General features: G+C 43.0%; 4 protein-coding genes across 4 annotated transcripts; 3 read left to right on the top strand and 1 right to left on the bottom strand.

Moving 5' to 3' along the window:
* Positions 1-77: 77 nt before the first annotated feature.
* LOC140765728 (sister chromatid cohesion 1 protein 1) lies at positions 78-4,893 on the bottom strand. The gene is made up of 20 exons (XM_073104947.1): positions 4,587-4,893; positions 4,447-4,515; positions 4,297-4,355; positions 4,168-4,212; positions 4,061-4,080; positions 3,838-3,914; positions 3,657-3,756; positions 3,409-3,481; positions 3,244-3,322; positions 2,998-3,158; positions 2,356-2,408; positions 2,087-2,233; positions 1,808-1,976; positions 1,659-1,738; positions 1,427-1,571; positions 1,263-1,347; positions 925-1,064; positions 657-744; positions 429-541; positions 78-270 (listed from the first exon to the last, which is right to left on the bottom strand). The coding sequence occupies exons 1-20, from the start codon at positions 4,637-4,639 to the stop codon at positions 188-190; spliced, it is 1,839 nt and encodes a 612-aa protein (XP_072961048.1). The 5' UTR covers positions 4,640-4,893; the 3' UTR covers positions 78-187.
* A 1,848-nt stretch (positions 4,894-6,741) lies between these two features.
* On the top strand, positions 6,742-8,661 carry LOC140765083 (peptide-N4-(N-acetyl-beta-glucosaminyl)asparagine amidase A-like). The gene has a single exon (XM_073103997.1). The coding sequence runs from the start codon at positions 6,742-6,744 to the stop codon at positions 8,659-8,661; it is 1,920 nt and encodes a 639-aa protein (XP_072960098.1).
* Positions 8,662-10,377: 1,716 nt separating this feature from the next.
* LOC140764223 (peptide-N4-(N-acetyl-beta-glucosaminyl)asparagine amidase A-like) lies at positions 10,378-12,525 on the top strand. The gene is made up of 2 exons (XM_073102673.1): positions 10,378-11,882; positions 11,971-12,525. Exons 1-2 carry the CDS (start codon positions 10,428-10,430, stop codon positions 12,280-12,282), a joined length of 1,767 nt encoding a protein of 588 aa, XP_072958774.1. The 5' UTR covers positions 10,378-10,427; the 3' UTR covers positions 12,283-12,525.
* Positions 12,526-16,714: 4,189 nt separating this feature from the next.
* On the top strand, positions 16,715-18,302 carry LOC140765236 (uncharacterized). The gene has a single exon (XM_073104212.1). The coding sequence runs from the start codon at positions 16,908-16,910 to the stop codon at positions 17,757-17,759; it is 852 nt and encodes a 283-aa protein (XP_072960313.1). The 5' UTR covers positions 16,715-16,907; the 3' UTR covers positions 17,760-18,302.

The raw sequence follows: 18,302 nt of genomic DNA, 5'->3' as shown, positions 1-18,302 counted from the left end.
ATAAACCGTTTTACATATAGAAACATAGTAAATTGCCTTTCGCTTAAACAAACGCCGGACGTTGAGAAACTCAACTCCTGCTTTCTATCAGTAGTGCCACAATAGACGTCTTAGGATTGTAGCACTGTGTCAACCGTGGGATAGTGAGATCTATTGGTATTTTCTTCTTCAAGTTCTTAATTGCAAATCACATCTTCGGACCCCTTGAAATTAAGATGTCCCCATATGGCTCTACCTGTCGGACTTTTATGAAATCATAGGTTGAAAGTACTGTACAACAAGATTTTGATAATTGTATCAATGGAAGAATTCAGAACAACAACGTAAAAACTAGGGCATAACTCTGGTTAAAATAACAAGCGATTTATAGTATTATACTAAGAACACACACACATATACAGGGATAGAGGGAAAGAATGTTTGAGTACCGCATGTCTGGTAGAATAGTTGAGCAGCCTTTGTTGGATTCATCCCAAAAGCCAGTTGGTTGAGTGATTCAGATTGCGGTGCACCTGGCGTCTCAAAGTGCAATTTTAGATGTCTGCATACAATTAGCGGTCAGGTATTATTAACATTGTAATCTTAAGACGCAGTTTTGTATCATAGATTCTGCATCTAATAATTTTATATACGGTAATATCTGGGGGCAAACTCACGTGCAAATCGATTGGGTGATCTTGCCAATAGAATGAACAGAGGACACAGGGCATGGGGTCGGAGTTGGTCCCGTTTCCTCCAATAATTCTGAAATAATTTGATCAGCTAAAGATGTAAGTTAATTTCCTCAACAAAAAAACAAAAAAAAGAGCAAGTTGATGCTGATAATATTCTCTTGAGTCTGAAATTGGTATGTAGTGATCCTAGTTGGAGTTTGTATGTAGTGATTCTATAAGCCAGTATGATACAAGTAAGCCATAAACGTACCTAGCTCAGGGGTCGGTCCAACCTCGGAGAGCCTTCTCATCTTAAAGTCCCTCACATTTTGCTGCAGTGGGAAATCTTCATCAACTGGATCAAGGCTTCCGAGAGCAGTTCTTGATGATGAGTGCTGCCTTCTTTTGGACCTGTTCCATAGTTCTGTGATAAGTTACTGTTTTTTATAGTTTGCAACAAGAATTAAACAAAAAGCTAGATATGATCTTTATAGATGGCACAGGATCACTGAAATACACCTTACAAGTATTCGAGCAGTAAAAGTGCATACTTCAGAATAAATAGAATTGCTATTGCAGCTACATTACTTATTGTAAAATTCTACTGACCTTCCTGATGGTAGTTGTATCTCAGGTTCCAGAGGCATGAAAGTGCCTCCAGAGCCAGAGCTAGGAATGGATCTAGAATTTCTTCCTGTATACAGATGGCAGATTCTTATATTTTAAAGCTTACAAGAGAATGGATCCATGCCACAAGTAATTCTTGTAATTACCAGGACTCCCTGGAGTGACAAAATGGTCACTATGTAGAGTAGCATCGGATCCTTGACTGTCCATATTCTCCAGATTTGCCCTAAGCTTCTCTATGGACATATCCAGTGGGTGGGATCCTACTTCACTCTGAAATGCCTCCGGAGGCTTCATTTCATGAATACTGAGTTAGATGTAAATAAGTACAATCAGAAATATAGATACAAGAATGTGGATTTGTCAAATGGAAATTACAAATCCGGGAAGATCTTGAGGATATAATCCCTCAGGCGGTGAGTTATTTGGTTGATCTTGTGCTTGTGCTGACTTTTCACCTAAAGCAAGATTTTATGTTATACATTTTCTAGGGATTGACTAATGAAAGGATGTGAAAATATGCTAACCTGAAGGTGAATTATTAGCAGGATTCAACCGGGTATATTTCTTCCAGAGCTCAATGAGTGGGGCAGGGTAGTACAGCGCAAAAGGAAGCTGTTCTGAACTAGATATCAGTGCCACTGGTGGCAAGTCCATGAGGTTGCTTATTTTCCGTGAAAGAATAGGATTAGAAGGCTGTAGATATTGGTCAACAAGAATTAGGAGTCTTTTGGTGTAGGGAAGCAATAATATACTAATAATGACCAATGTTGCAAAGAAGGTAAGGAGCTTGGTTCATGACAAACCTTAATAGCCCTTCGCCTTTTGGATACTAGATTTGAGGAGTCCTGAAGCCAAGTCTGGTATATGCTTCCAGGAATCATAATTTGGTCATTATCCATGACCACCTTATAGCCATTTATACATGCCTTCCTCTTCTGTGGTTTCTGCCTCTGTATATCCCGATAAGGGAGCACGTTAACACAGTTGTACTAGATAAATTTGCTCCTCTTTTGCAAATAGACAAGTCGTCACATATGTATAAAGTAGTTTCATTGATTTAACTTACGCATACTTTTGTTTCTTGCTGCTCTTGTTCTCTAGCCAAAATTTCTCCGAACGCACCACCTGCAGTGCAACCAGTGATCTAAGACTGGCAGGTTGAAGAGAAGGTATGGAAGTGCTTCAAGCATCCAAATGATACCTCTACGGCTATACCTTCCAGTAGCGCTACGAATCTCTACTCTAAACTAGACTTATGAGTAACGTGAGATAACGAAAACTAGATATAGTAGTTGACAACTGACCAATAAATTGAAGGATAAACGAAGTCGAGCAGAAATAAATCCTGAAACAACCACCATGTGGAGATGCATTTATGCGTTTCAAACTGGACTTTGTTTTATTATGGGGCATTTTCATAAGCAGCTTATGTGCACCCACTCTAGCAATCCTTCAATCAAATGGGCGAGAGCATGTTGGGAAAAGGTGGTACCGATGCATCATGCATTGATACACCTGCAACATCACTCTGCAGGGAGGCCAAATTACATTAACACATTCCACAGAAAGCTTATAGGCATCACTTGGCTGCACCAAGGATGCTCAAAACCAGCCTCCAAGGACCATAGTCCTACTTTATCCATATGTTGCTAAGCACTGATGATATTAACTTTCCCAAGAGTTTATGCGAAATATAATTGCCAAATGAATGGACCTTGTGGCGGATGCATTGGAGGAGAAGGGACGGGGATGGAAGTGTTCTGGGCTCGTGGGGGCTCATCCTGTCCCGGGGGTGATGGTACGAGCGTGCTCGGGACTTGCGGTTGATCCTGGGGTGTGAAATTGATTTGGGTCTCCTCATCTCCTATGTCAAATCTGTTAAAATTAAAGAAGAATGAGTTGAGTTGAGGCATCTTAAAAGAAAGAAAAGAGATAGTATTGACAGCGATGTAAAATTCACCTCTCAAAGCGATTGTAAAGATCTGTCTCTGCCAAGCCCGATCCAAAATCGTCAAAAAGGGTTATATTGGCTGCTTCGGCTGAGAGATTCTAATACTAGACCATGAGAAAATAATTCAAACCACGAGAGTAGAGCCAAACTTCACTGCATGAGAGGAGAACGGACCTTGGTGGTTTTGGAAGATGTCATCATCTCCAATGTTGATATTCACGTACAGTTCATCCAAATCGTCCAACCGCTGCACCAAAAAATTCTAATGTTATTATAAATTTATAACTCTTCTACTGAATTCATGTCCCCCTAAGAAGGAACAGGCAGCGATTTCGGTTTATTAACGAGACTGTCACCGTGCGTTGGAGAAGGGGCATTCTCGTCCGAAATGGGAGAAAATATTATTCTGGGCGTTACGTTACCATGCGTTGGAATCTGGCGCTGGCGTGGGACGCGTCCGAGAATCGCATGGGCTGCTCCACTTCCATGTCCACGTTCTCCGGGAGAGTGACAGCTTCGTACCTGCGAATCTCACCGTCATATCATGATCAGACGGTCCTCAGTCCCTTACTCTGACCTCGCTAATGAACTTGATTTGCTTACTTGGCTTGGGTTTTTCCTTTGGGAAGGACCGTGGGGTCGGAAGCCGGCTTAACTCTCCATGCCTCGTTGATTTCTACCTGATGACAATTTTGGAATTCAAATTTAAAATAGAAAGCTAGAAACTAATAAGGAATTACATTCAGAATATAAAGAAGAATAGATCAAGATGGCAGTGAAAAATGAGAGGAAAATAGAGATAAATTTCGGAAGCTTCTGAAGTTACCAGAAAGCGAGTCACATCATCTGCAGGATACGGAAGACGAAATGCAAAATTATTAGATAATCTCTGATCATTTCTACAGAGAGAAAGAGATAGAGAGTAGAGCGAACCGTAGAGAAGCTTGACCTTCCTCTCGTAAACAATCACCACACCACCTGAGAAAAGCCAATATAGATCAAAGATATAGAGACGAAAAGAGAAGACAGAAGGAGGACTATATCTGAGTTCGATTACGCCACCCATGAGAATTCCAGTGAGCCGGAGAGCCATGGGAACTGACGGGTTCAGGATCTCCTCGCTGCATTCGATCGATTCAAACACAGGGTTCAACCAAAAATAGCTCATATCGATTGAAAAATACAAATGACAGAGAACTAGAGAGTGCTCACCAGATCTTGATGATGTCGAGCTTATCTAGCTTCCGCCGGTTCATTTTTGCGTGCATCGTCGCCGCCATCCTAGGAAATAGATATCGAACATGAAGCATAGGAGACGATGGGTTGAAGAAGAAGAAAAGAATTCTCGTTACCATATTTGTCCGAGAGGAGCTTTTCTCGCTAATAGCTGATGGGAATAAAACATCGTCGCCTCTTTCGATCGTTTATTCTACTTTGGGAAGAGGAGAGAGATAGAGAGAGAGAGAGAGAGAGAGAGAGAGAGAGAGAGAGAGAGAGAGAGAGAGAGCTTCTCGAAGAAGATACGGCGGAGAAATTGTCCGGAGGAAGCAAATGAACTTGAGAGAAGAAATAGACCGGTCGAGGGGTATATCGAGGATTTCACGCCTTTGTACGGGGACGCAGCCCGGCGAGCACTAGAATTAGGGGCTACGAATCACGTGACGGAGAGTGCAGCAAACCGAGCGAATTATAACGACTTGAATAAAGCTCCTGGACTTGTCTACAAAATATTATCAGATAAAAATAGCTCAGTGGGGGGATAAAAGCGTTGCTAACTTCATTGATGTGAAGGAGCTTTACTCTGGCCGATACTAGTACGGCGTTGTTGGCGGTCATGGTCCAGAACCAGACAAAAGGCTCTACGTCGGAGTGCAACCACCTGCGGTGAGAATAAGAATTCAAGCCAAGAATGAGAAGTTTGCAAATAACGCCCTGCATTTAATACTCTTTTGAAACAACGCCCTACAATAAGGGTTATGTGCGAATTTTGCTTAAGAAAGAAGGCGAAACGCTCTCGATTCCTAAAATATATTTCCACGAAAGCCTTTTCTTCTCCAATCTCTTCTGACGTTCGGAAAAAGCCCCTTGCTATTTTCACCCCCTTTTCTCCCTGATATGGCGGAAGTAGAAGCCCCATCTCCATCTCCTCCTCTCGCGACGTGGTCTCATACGGGGAAACGCGGCCGCAAGACCACTCGCCGCGCTCCGGAGCCCCAGATCCACGACATCGCTCGCTTCCTCTTATCCCTGTCCTCGTCTTCGGCTCCAACTATCGGATCCGGAGACTTGGATCCGGAGGAAGAGACCTACGGGTCACGTGAGGCCCAGGAGCGGCGGAGGAAGACGGCCACGAAGCCGGTGGCGTGGCCGCACGAGTGCTCGCTTTGCCCTAGGAGGTTTCGCACGGGTCGGGCGCTTGGAGGGCACATGAAGTGCCACTGGGAGAGGGACATGAAGGGGAGGGTGGTAAAGAAGAAGATGAGGAAGATTAGCTCCTTAGTATCTGGTTCAGATTTAGGGTTAGGGTTTAGTCTACAGCCATCGTCCTCTCCTGGTTTGAAACGCATGCCGCTTCCTATCGGTGGCGATGGAGGGGACGAGAGATGCTGCGCCGAGGAAATGGCGTCGCCTCCCTCCCCTTTGCTGCTCCAATAGCTGAAACCTTTGTTTCCTCTTCTTGTCCTTTTTCTCCCGATAGATTGGAGAAATGATGTTTATGACCTGACAATAAGTAGACTAATAGTTTTTGATATCTTATTAATATCTTATACAAAGCTAACTTTGTTAGGCTACAGTACAGATCAAAGTTTACGGCCACACTGGAGATTTTGTGCTTTGAAGGTTGTTTTCTGTAATTATATTTGGGAGTAACGTTTGCAATTAATTGTAAACTTTTTAACTGGGGTCCTGCATCCAATTCTCATCAGAACACCTTAAATTCTTCATCCAAGTGTAATTATCTTCTATAGACGTAACCAAGCGTGGACATATGGCATTTCAACTACAGTTATATATAACCCTGATCAATAACAGATAAAACAATAAAATCCAAATAATAATAATAAGAGAATTTAATTGCAGTATCTCGTGAATTCCATTTCCAGGCACAGCCACAGTAGTATTAGACTAATAGCCAAACCCATCTCCCAACTTGATCGAACCCAAGAATTCCCACCACCTAGGATTCGACTTTCACCGTTAAGTCCAGCCGTCCAGGACAAAGAGGTCAGAAACGAGAAGAAGATACCGCGAACAAACCAGACCTTTCTCTCCCAGCATTTTACATTTGTTACTAAAAAACAGAGTAAAAAGAGTTCAAAAATGTACTCCGAGAACTAATCCTCCACTCTTTCACGATTCACATTTTAAACGCCTCTTCTACTTCCCGTTGCTTCTTTACCTACAACTTTCAAGTGCAAATGCCTTTATATATACACGGTGAAAGCAACCCATCAGCATACAAACACCCACTACAATACCGAACTAAACATCTGAATGAAATCAACAATGCATCTCCACCACCACCACCACCTCTTATTTCCTTCTCTTCTCTTCGTTTTTCTAATTTTCGCCGGAGGCAATCATGCGTCGCCTTGGGAGCCGGAGACGCCCACGGCTCCTGTTCCCGAGCCATCGCCGGCTCCCCCCTCGTCCTCACCCACCCAAGACCCCGTTTACGAGTACATGGATCCCACCCTACCACCTCTCCTCCCAACCCAGAACCCCAAATGCTCCGTCCTCGTCCTTCGCCACGACTTCGCCCACACCGTCGGCGCCCCGCCCGTCAACGCCAATTACACCCCGCCGCCCGAATGCCCGGCGCCCTGGTCCCGCGTCGTGCTAGAGTTCAGCGCCTCGGCCTCCGGCCGCCAAAAGGACCGGATCGCCGCCGTCTGGCTCAACGGCGGGGAGATCCTCCGCACCACCACCCCTCGCCCAATGTCCGCCGGCGTATACTGGCGCGTGCGCAAGGACGTCACGCGCTACACCGCCCTCCTGCGCCGCTCCCCGGAGGGTCATCAGAGTCATCTCATCTCCATGATGCTAGAGAATTCCAACGAAACCTTGCACGGCGTCTACAGCGTCAACATCTCTCTCCACTTCTACCGCGGTGCCCTCTGCCAAGGTGGCTGCATCACCCCAAACAAATTAGAAGAAGACATCAAAGAAACAAAACTAGAGCCAGTCCTCTCCGCTCATCCAGCCATCAAAGGTTTCTACCGCGAGCCAGCGGATTTGATCATCCCAATATCGAACTCCGATAGCAGGAGAGGCTTCTGGTTCATGGTCGAGAACGAGACCGAAGTCCAAACCACAATGGTGGTCGCTCCCAACAACACCTACCGCGCCGTCCTCGAAGTCTACGTCTCCCACCACGGCGATGACGAGTATTGGTACTCGAACCCGCTCCGAGCCAACGGCCCGACGAGCTGGCCCCAAGATAGAAAAAAGAACAACATGAGCAACAACAATAATAACCTCGAGTCCTCCAAAGCAAACGGCAGCTTCCGCCAAGTGGTGGCCACCATCGACGGCCGTTACGTCGGCTCTGCTATTCCGTTCCCCGTAATCTATCCCGGTTCTGTCAACCCCTTCTTCTGGGCTCCCGTCGCTGCCATCGGAGCATATGACCACCCGTCCTACGACTTCGATCTCACCCCCTTCGTCGGCCTGCTCCTCGACGGACAGCCCCACGAGTTCGGCCTCACCGTGCGCGATTGTCAAAGCTACTGGCTCGTCTCGGCAAACCTGCATCTCTGGCTCGACGCGTGGTCCGACGTTGTCGAAGGCGCGCTCGTACGTTACAAAGTCCCGCCGCTGCGGCTAAACCGGCAGGCGGATTGGAAGGAGCAGGAAGGTAAGTCCGAGATCGAAGGGCAAGTCATAATTCGCTTCTCCGGCTGGGTCAGCTCCACGAAGGGCAACGTGTCGACGAGCGTCCGACACAAGATCAAGTTCAAGAGCCACATCGAGGCGGAGGAGAAAGGGGACGTGACGAACGTCGAAATGGAGCTCAAGGCGAGGACAAACATAAGGATCGAGAAGGATGACGTGGTGGTGGGGAGGGTGGTGGTGGATACTGAGGCACCGCTGACGATGGCGACGGTGAGTTCGAACGGCGGCGGGGATTCGAGGTTCCACAAGACGAAGCTGATGCACGCGCTGTTAGAGACGAGGAGCGTGGCGGAGAACAAGGGGGCGAGGTTCAGCGCGGTGGCTGACCGGCAGGAGTCGGAGGGGAGCGTGTTGATGGAGGAAGGGGTGGCGATGTGGGGGAGTGGGGATACCAAGTCCATTTACAAGTTTAGAGATGACAAAGGGTGTTACTTGAGGACTGTGAACATGGTGGGCGGCAAGGTGAAGGAGGACGATGCGACAGTGTCTTGTGCGACTGTGGCTGCCGCGGCGGCGGTGGCCGAGTCGTAGAGACGAAGCCCTGGTCGTGTCAAGTGGTTGTCGGTACGTAGTACTATGATGGACTATGTCGTATCTTTTGTTAGAGCTGCTTCTTTCGGACGGTTGAAGCAAACGCACTCTTAGATGCTTAATTAGTAGATCGAGCTTTTTATTGTACTAGCCTTACGTATATGCTGGTCTAGAAATTATTCTATATGTGTAAGTTTAATCATAATGGATTCCTGGATACGTCTTTCTTTTCTTATTCATTCTCTTTTACCCTTTAAGAGTTCCGTGATTAACAAATTGAGACAATAACCAATACTAACATAAAAGAGTATATACTTAATCTTATTCTCGCGAAAATTTAATCAAACATTAATTTTAATATATACACAAATTTTTGAACCAATGATTTCTATTAGAAGCTGATAAGAATCAAACCATTAAAATACCGCAATCAATTTTTATTTTGAAGACAACTTATAATAGTGAATGGGAGAAATAATAAGTTCCTAATTCCACAGTCATGCAGAAAATTGGAAGGATCTTTACCTGGTATGGTCAAGTAAGAAAGAAAGAAATCCCAATCGTCCCAACCTTTTTTAGTACAATTACAATAATTAAGATCAATTTATACTAGGAGAGGTTATCATTAGTCCTGGTCCACTAAAATAACGTCATTTTTTGTTTTAAAATAGCGTTACGCTGTTAAAGGTAGATTCCAAGCCCTTTCATTTAGTAATAATTTTTTTATTTATTTTAAAATATAACTCGTTATTTCAAAATAATAATTAAATATTATAATAAGCTTAGTCTAGAACACAAATAATATTTATGAAAATTTAATCTTATATCACAAATTAATTCAATAACTAATTTACCTTTGATATTTATTTCATCAACCTACTTATATTAAATTAAAGAAATTTTATAATAAATAAAAAAATATATTTTCTAATTTTTTCTTTCACTGTATATCACATAAAAACTTATTATTATATTTTTATTTTAAAATATAAGTGAACATAAAATATAAATAAATAAAACCTAAAATCACATATTCAACTTTATTATTTATTTATTTATTTATTATTTTTGTCCAACTTAAATTTATCACGATCATGGAACTTCCTGTCCTCTGCCTTTCGTCCTCTGTCCTGTAACCCCTGTTCATTATTTACTGCATTATACCGTGGAAGCAGGAATTCCCTGCAACCAGTGTTTATGGCAACACACACCTATGTACTATCTATCACGTCATGCAAGCAGAGATAGAAAGATTTAAATATCTTAATGATAAAAAAATAAATAAATAAATAAATCCTTGTTACCAATGTGTGACACTCAATAGAGACTAAAGAGAGAAGTTGCTCTGGTTTATTACTCTTATCTCCAACTTACTCTGGCAAATTACTTGTACATCCGAAGTTCATTAGAACTTTCCCAAGTTCCCGAAATTGATGCAATTCTGGCATTCTGCTCCTCCCCCTACTAGGATTCCTTTCTTCCTCCATGATCAATTGTTGTACACATATAGACCTCCACGGGACTAGACAGCATTTACGGTTTACTATAGGAAATGGCTACGAAGTATCCTGCTGCTTTCTCGAAAATAGTTGGCCAGCTTCATCTCTAGTACTAAACTTACTTTTAATTATACAATGGCAACAATAATAGAGAGGATCATCCACATTTTAATCGTTTCATCTCTCTTTTCTATGTATATAACTATCCTATCTTTCCATTCGTATTCCAAACCAACATCATAGTAATCTAAACGATACCCAACCGAGATGATGTGTTCCAAACTTCACCGCCGCCTCTCCCTTCTTCTCCTAGTAATTATATCTATACTCTCCCAAACCACATCCACTATTCTCACCGACCCTATCCCAACTATATCGTTAGAACATCTCGACCCCACTCTTCCCCCTGTGCTCCTCCCGGGTGAGACACCGCGGTGCTCTGTGGTAGTCCTACAGCAGGACTTCGCCGACACCGTCGGCGCCCCTCCGGCATCGGCTAATTACACGCAACCCGAAGAATGCCCCTTCCCGTGGACGCGTGTCGTCCTCGAGCTCTCCATCGTCGCCTCCGACCTCCAGAACGACCGCGTCGCCGCCATCTGGATTGGCGGCGCAGAAGTCCTCCGGACCGCCACCCCACGCCCGATGGCCCCCGGTGCGTTTTGGCACGTGCACAAAGACATGACGCGGTATTCGAGCCTCCTCCGCGGTCTCTCGAAAGGCGGCGCCGTCTCCATGATGCTGGAGAATTCCAACGAAGCCCTCCCAGGCGTCTACTCAGCTAACGTCTCACTCCACTTCTACCGAGGCTCATCGCCTATCAAATCACAGCTATTAAAGTCCTCGTACGCGTCGCATCCCTCCATCCGAGGGCTGTACCGCGAGCCGGCGGACCTAATCCTTCCAATCTCGAACCCGAATGGCTACTATGGCTCGGGATTCTGGTTCAGAATCAATAACGAGTCCGGAGTGGAGTCCAGTACCGTCACCATACCAAGAAATGCCTACCGAGTCGTGTTGGAGATCTTCGTGTCCTACCACGGGGACGACGAGTTCTGGTACATGAACCCCCTCAGATCCACTTACTTACAAGATGCTCAGAACCTCTCCGCCCCGAGGACCAACGGCGGATTCCGCCAAGTATACGCTACACTGGACGGGCGATTCGTAGGCGGACACGTGCCCTTCGCTGTGATCTACCCAGGCAATATAAATCCATACTTCTGGTCTCCCGTGGCTGCCATTGGTGCATTTGACATGCCCTCGTACGACCTCGACCTCACCCCGTTCCTAGAGTTCATGCTCGACGGCCAGCCCCACGTGATCGGGCTAGGCGTGCGCGACGCGCAGCAGCACTGGTTGGTGTCGGCGAACCTGCACGTGTGGGTAGACCCGTGGTCGGATGTGGTACAGGCCGGGCTGTTGGAGTACTTCTGTCCGCCTATCAAGATGAACCGGAACGCGGAGTGGCGCTACCAGGACGGGCAGTCAGAGATCAACGCGGAGGGGCTAGTGCGGTTCATCGGGTGGGTGAGCTCGTCGAGGGGTAACCTCACCACCCAGGTGAGGCAGAAGATCAAGTACAAGAGCCAGGTAGAGGTGCAGAACCACGGCACCTTCACCCAAGTTGAGGTGCAGAATAAGATGAGGATGATGGTCGGACTGCAGAAGGGCCACCAGCCGCTAGGCCGCGTTCAGCTTCTCATGGAGGCCCCCCTCCAGGTTTGCGGTGGTTTATAAGTTTTTAGATCAATTTGAATCTTTTATATACATATATTATATATATGTATATACGTTGTCAAATGAACAGATGCAGACGTCGAATGTGAATGCGGCGGGAGGTGCGGTGTTATCGAAGACGCGACTCTACCACCAGCTGATGGAGGCGGTGACCCTGACGGAAGGGCAGGCAATGATGACCAGCACGCTGACGGACCGGCAGGACGCTGAGGGGACGGCGCTGATGAACGGGAAGACAGCGGTGTGGGGAAGCGGGAGCACGAGATCCGCGTATAGATTGAAGGACGATAACCGATGCTACATGCGGACGTTGAATGCAGTCGGCGGCGTGATCATGATGGATGCTAAGACTGCTTCCTGTTCGGCCATGGCTGATGCTTGACAAAAGAGTGCGTTCGATCGTGTTTGTTTGATTAAAATGCCTTCAAATTATATGAGAAAATAGTATTATTGCTAGAGAGAGAGAGAAGAGAGAGAGAGAGTAGTAGTGAGAATAAGAGATGGAATTAGTTTAATTTATTGGCCTATTACTGGTCTTAAGCCATAGATGCCATGAGTACGTAAGATGTAATGCCACTATGAACACACATTCTGCAATATACTCCTCTAGTGCATTATTTTTTTATTGAAAGGGTGGTGTCTTTTCCTAGTCTTCCAACGTAACTTTGATTTACTTACCCGTAATCATTTCTAATTATCTGATCATAGTTTACTATAAATTCCGGGTCAAATTCGTGGGATCGGAGATGATAGACTAAAACTACCCTTTGAAATCATCTAACTAAATGAAAAGAGCAGATTAACATCTAGCCTTTATAGCTTTTTAGTTCTTATTATTTCCATTACGTCCATTTCCCTACTTGAAGAAAGAAGACGAACTAAAGTAAACAATATTTTCCAACACCCAATCTGCCATTACGGACTTCAAGCTGATTCCTACCTTACAAGGAATCTCTTGTCCTTTTCGGCCCTGATCGAGGCCCAAAGTAAGTAGTAAAATATTTTGGCCCAATAAGATATAACTATTTATACACACACACACACACACACACACACACACACACACAGAAATAAATAGCAATGCGTTGATATATATAATTTCATGCATCCCATGCATGGGAGACATGAACGAGCAACCATCCCCAACACGGAGTCAAAGATCCGTCCATTAATGCTTTCATCCATGCACCTCGGCTCAGCTTTTTGATCCAAGCCCAGTCTTTGTCACAAGTAGCTACGTGACAAAGCCAAGTGAAAGGAAGAGGGAGAACGTTTACGATGAAGAGCTTTGGGTTTACGTATGGGGCCCCTCGAGTGATAACAGTCCCAGGAGAGAAGCACCGGCCAATGACCGATGAGTTACCAGGTGGGGACCCCTTCCAACGGCTCACTGGATTGGCAATCCACTGGGGCCCCATCGGATCGCAAGGGTGGTCTACTCGGGTTCGTTGGTGTCTGTCACGGGTCTTGGTTCCCAGGAGACCTGAAATTATTCCGTGGGCCTTCCGATTGCAACCCCAGAGCTTCAAAGCTTTGTCTCTTACTTCTAGTGTTAATTTCATGGCTTTTGCCAAAGCCATTTCCAGTACACCATATATCACCTTCTACGTCCACACTACACTGGAATTTGTTTGAACTCAATAACGTAACAATAATAATAATAATAATAATAATATAGCAGCATGATTGATTGATTGATTGGCAATCATGTAGTGCATGAATGAATGAATGAATCTTTGAATTTGATTTCTTTTTCGTTCTACAGCATTGATGGGTCGATCAGAGGGATTGGGTCAACTTAAGTGTGGGGTAGTTGCGTGCAAGAATCAATCTTAACATTGTTTGGACTGATGATCCCATCAAGGAGCTCAGTTTTTGAGCGATTCGTTATCTCGTCGTGTGAAACGGAGGATAAGGATCGAGTTCATCAGGCCTACCTATCTTTCGCAACCCCTTCGTCATCTTAGTGTCATCATAAGAATGATTAGGCTCTATAATTAGCCGTTTATATATTATAATAAAATAATAATACCTTTTTTTTTATCAAAGAGTAGCAACAAATACTACATACTGATCAATAATTCTTCTCCAAAACAAAATTCTCTCTCATCTAGATTCTTCTCCATTTTTTTTCTTTAAATTTTTTAAAAAAATTCTCCTGGTTTTCAACTATTCCTAGTACGATGATTGAATTGAAGAGGAATTATATTTGGATATAGCTAAGTTTTATGAGGCATTTGGATTTGTGAGTGTTATTATTCAGAAGAAAATATTTGGAGGGTGGCCCACCAAATATTTTAATTTTAATCCTGTAATCATGTCATCAATCACAAGCTGGTAATACAACAAAAGCTCCAAGAATCTTATCTAGATTTGGATTGGGCCAAGTTTCAAAGGGATTCTTCTGTAACCTACTCTTAAACCATCTTCAAGAGATCATAGACTGCACTAAATTATGCAATACATGCAATCAAAAAATATATATAGAAAAATACCACCTTATATTATCCTAATATCAACTGCCCAATACTTAAAAGAGGGCCCTATGATGACCTAGTTATTGGGAATTAGCTTTTCATGTCTAGCTTTTGATTACAATTGTAGCTTGAATAATTGAGGGAGTAGTTGGTTGTAGTAGGGTTAGTAACATTTACACCATCAAAATCCAAGAAAGGAGGCATAATCTATGAGAGCACCAACAACAATCTTCGACTTGAATTCTGTCGAGCGGAGCTGTCAAAATAATCATGTTAGCTCGAGCTAGACTCGATAAGGCTCGATTAAGCTCTGACTTGTATTCTAAATGAGTCAAGCTTGATTAATTAGGTTAGATTCAAAATTATTCTAAGCTGAGCTTAAGCGTAGGTCACCTCGACGAGGCTAAGTTGATGTTGATTAATATATATGCTATAAATAATAAATAAAATTTTATTAGCCTAAATCATGCAAAATTCAATTCAAACTTTGTTTGATTTGATTTTAAAATTATACTAGATTAATAGTCCCAACTACTAAATGCTCCCAAAGGTGGACATTTGGTTTATAAAAAATGATTAATTTGCTAATTAGTGAGGTACAAAATAGGCATCGGATTCTTTTTGCCCCTTGGTAACTTTCTAAAGCTAAGGAAAGAGGAGGGTGATTACTAATTAATCCAACTCCAAGAGGGTGTGGCAATTTGCTTGTGCATCAAAAGCAGTGCATGGTTCCGTACGTTGTAACATAATTGGCCCCTTTATTAATTACTGTAATACTTAGTGGACTCCTAATCATTCTAAACCCTAAAAACAATATCATACTACGAGGGTGAAGTGTCATGCCCATGATGCCATTCTCTTTAATTAGTGGACAATTAATCATTCTGACCTTCTAAGGTGATATTATATATTTATATACTATGGAAGGTGTAGTGTCATATATGACTATGATGCCCTACAGATGCCTCAACCTTCCATTCCAAAAACCTATTCTTCTCCCACTTATATTAGATCCTCTTTGTTTGTCCTTTGTAACTTGGTGTGTAAATGAAGGCACCCAAAACCTTTAAAGTGCCCTAACCACCTATATTTTGTATTAAATGACTCACTCTAATTATTTATTTTATGTGTAGAATTAACACCATCAATCTTCCAAGGCTTCTTGAATTTATATGAATCATATAAGAAAATATCATCATGAAGACATGGCATGCCTCAACATCGTTTATGATAAAATATTCATTGGCTATAAAAATTATATACACTTAGTATTATATGTTAAATTAAAAATTAAAAACTAAATATAATTAAATTATAAAAGCCTTCGCTTCGGCTTGCAAAAGTGTGCTAAAGAGTATTATATATGAATTATAGTAAAATAGCACAAGTGATGAATCATATCTTATTTAGATTTTATATAATATGTGGTAATTGGATATTGTAAATTTTGAAATTTAAATTGAAGCATGGTACATATAGTCTCAACTATCTAGAATAAGTGGGGCCTATAAGAATAATACAATAATTCCAAATTAACACATCGATAGTCGAATATTTCTATCATTACTTAGATGATAGGCTTTTTCCATCTGAGCAGAGTTAGGGCCGGCTGCGAAAAAGAACGAGTTTATCATCAAATTAGACTCCAAATTTTTTGCTTCTTAATTCGAAAAAATTAAGAAAAAGAACAAGGCTGTTTTAGAGATGGAGACACTTTTTTTTAAAAAAATTATTGAATTATTTGATTTTTTTGACTGATTTATTTTATCTCCTATTACTTTAGGGAAGTTAACTAGACAGTGTTATTCTAACTATCCTCGCCAATATTTTAGATTTACTAAATAGAGATATCCTAGATAATATCTATCAAAAAATTTAATATGTTTTTTAAAAAAAATATTTTTATGGTAATATAATTGCTTTTATTACCCTTAAAAAAAAGGGCGCTAGATATGTTACATTATTGCAGAATTAAACTTAAAAAATACGCTTCCCAATGGGGATTTGGAGGACGTCACGTCTCAAACTGGTGGAGCCACCTCCTGATTACTATTACGTTCTTTACTCTCTTTTCTTTGCGTATACCCATTAAGTATACCCCTTGGACGTTCCATCTAACCTAACTATCTTAATTACTGTTCTAAAATCCTTGGGTATAATAAGAAACCTATTTATTCCTATCAAACTATAAGGCGATCGATGCGTCTAAAATTAAAATCTCTTATTGGCTTTTGAATCATATAAGCCATCGATGTGACAATTCTTATCTAATAACTGTATCATTTTGAGGGTAAAGAAAGAGATATTGCTAGTTTATACAGTGCCTGCCTTATTTCGTTCTCTCTAAAAAGGAATAAAAAAAAAGGGAAAAAAGAAAAGAAAGAGGAATGTAATGTAATCAACAGACAACACAATCTGTCCCTCCTCCTCCCCAATAACCTAACCACTCTCAATCCCTCAAACAGTAACGAAGCTCAATCAAGACTAGGGAGAGAGAGAGAGAGAGAGAGAGAGAGAGAGAAACCAATCCATGGAGGCAAGCGGCGGAGAAGGGGGAGAAGAAGCCCCTTCTCCTTCTTCCACCCCGGACCCAACACCGGTAGCGGCACAAGCAGCAGCAGCAGCAGCTGCAGCTGCAGCTCCTTCGAATCCCCAACCGCTCCAGCAACAGCCACCGCCGAGCCGGTACGAATCGCAGAAGCGGCGGGACTGGAACACCTTCCTGCAGTACCTGAAGAACCACAAGCCGCCACTAAGCCTCGGCCGGTGCAGCGGCGGACACGTCATCGAATTCCTCAAGTACCTCGACCAGTTCGGGAAGACCAAAGTCCACGTGGACGTCTGCCCCCACTTCGGCCACCCGAACCCGCCGTCCCCCTGCGCCTGCCCGTTGAGGCAAGCCTGGGGCTCTCTCGACGCCCTCATCGGTCGCCTCCGAGCCGCCTACGAGGAGAACGGAGGCAAGCCGGAGTCCAACCCGTTCGGTGCCCGGACCGTCAGGGTTTACCTCCGGGAGGTCCGGGAGAGCCAGGCGAAAGCGAGGGGCATACCCTACGAGAAGAAGAAGCGGAAGCGACTGCCTCTCGCTACTCCCAGTGCAAGCGGAAGCGGTGCCGGAGGAGGAGAAGCAAGTTCAAATCCTATTACTACTACTACTACTACTGCTGCTGCTGCTGCTGCTGCTGCTACTACTACTACTACAACAACCGATACTACTACTACTACTACTACTACAATTGCTGGTTCTAGTAGTAGTATCAGCACTGCTAAGAAGGAGAAGGAGAAGGAGGAGGAGAAAGAGGAGGAGGAGGAAGAGGAAGAGGAGGAAGAGACTACGAAAACGAAGGAGGAGAAGCCGGAGGAATCGGCGGCGGCTTCTTGAGTGTAGATTCCTCTATCTCTTTGTTAAATTTAATTTACTTGTTTTGTTTTCCTCGATTATTTTGGTGGTAAAAAGGGGTTCGCAAGAATTGAACTATTAGATATAATAGGAGTAGATATAATTCAAAAATGAAAAGTATTTGCTCAACTATATATCGCTTACTTCATTATTCTTTCTACAAATTTTGAAACAAGATTATATATATATATATATATATCCTTTATAAATTACTAGTGTTAGGTTATTATTTTTTGTACCATGTGATATTGTTATCATTCTTAATTAGTATCCTTTCTGCTTACATTCCATTAATTACATCGATAAACTGATCCATGTCTAAGTCAATATATGAATTAATTAGTATCTCTTCCTCATTAGCTTTGGGGTAATGCATGCATGAAATTGACTTTGTTTTTCCCTGGTATGTTTCTCTCTCTCTTTTAATAATACTTTTACTACCTTGCTGAAAGATTAAATTCTTTTGATTCATTTTTTTTTCTTAATTAATACGGAATCAAGTTAGAATCTTGTAGATTTCTTGCC

Source organism: Typha angustifolia, chromosome 8 (assembly GCF_048772165.1).
Source record: "Typha angustifolia cultivar Huaian chromosome 8, ASM4877216v1, whole genome shotgun sequence".
Lineage (NCBI taxonomy): Eukaryota > Viridiplantae > Streptophyta > Magnoliopsida > Poales > Typhaceae > Typha > Typha angustifolia.
This window is presented reverse-complemented; position numbering and strand designations above follow the sequence as displayed.

Excerpts from the sequence above, each read along its gene's own strand:
- LOC140765728 (XM_073104947.1), bottom strand. The coding sequence starts at position 4,639 with ATGTTTTATTCCCATCAGCTATTAGCGAGAAAAGCTCCTCTCGGACAA. Across the intron at positions 3,159-3,243 it reads CTTTACAATCGCTTTGAGAG|ATTTGACATAGGAGATGAGG; the intron begins GTGAATTTTACA and ends TAATTTTAACAG. Across the intron at positions 2,234-2,355 it reads AAGAGCAGCAAGAAACAAAA|AGGCAGAAACCACAGAAGAG; the intron begins GTATGCGTAAGT and ends CGGGATATACAG.
- LOC140765083 (XM_073103997.1), top strand. The coding sequence starts at position 6,742 with ATGCATCTCCACCACCACCACCACCTCTTATTTCCTTCTCTTCTCTTC.
- LOC140764223 (XM_073102673.1), top strand. The coding sequence starts at position 10,428 with ATGATGTGTTCCAAACTTCACCGCCGCCTCTCCCTTCTTCTCCTAGTA. Across the intron at positions 11,883-11,970 it reads TCATGGAGGCCCCCCTCCAG|ATGCAGACGTCGAATGTGAA; the intron begins GTTTGCGGTGGT and ends TCAAATGAACAG.
- LOC140765236 (XM_073104212.1), top strand. The coding sequence starts at position 16,908 with ATGGAGGCAAGCGGCGGAGAAGGGGGAGAAGAAGCCCCTTCTCCTTCT.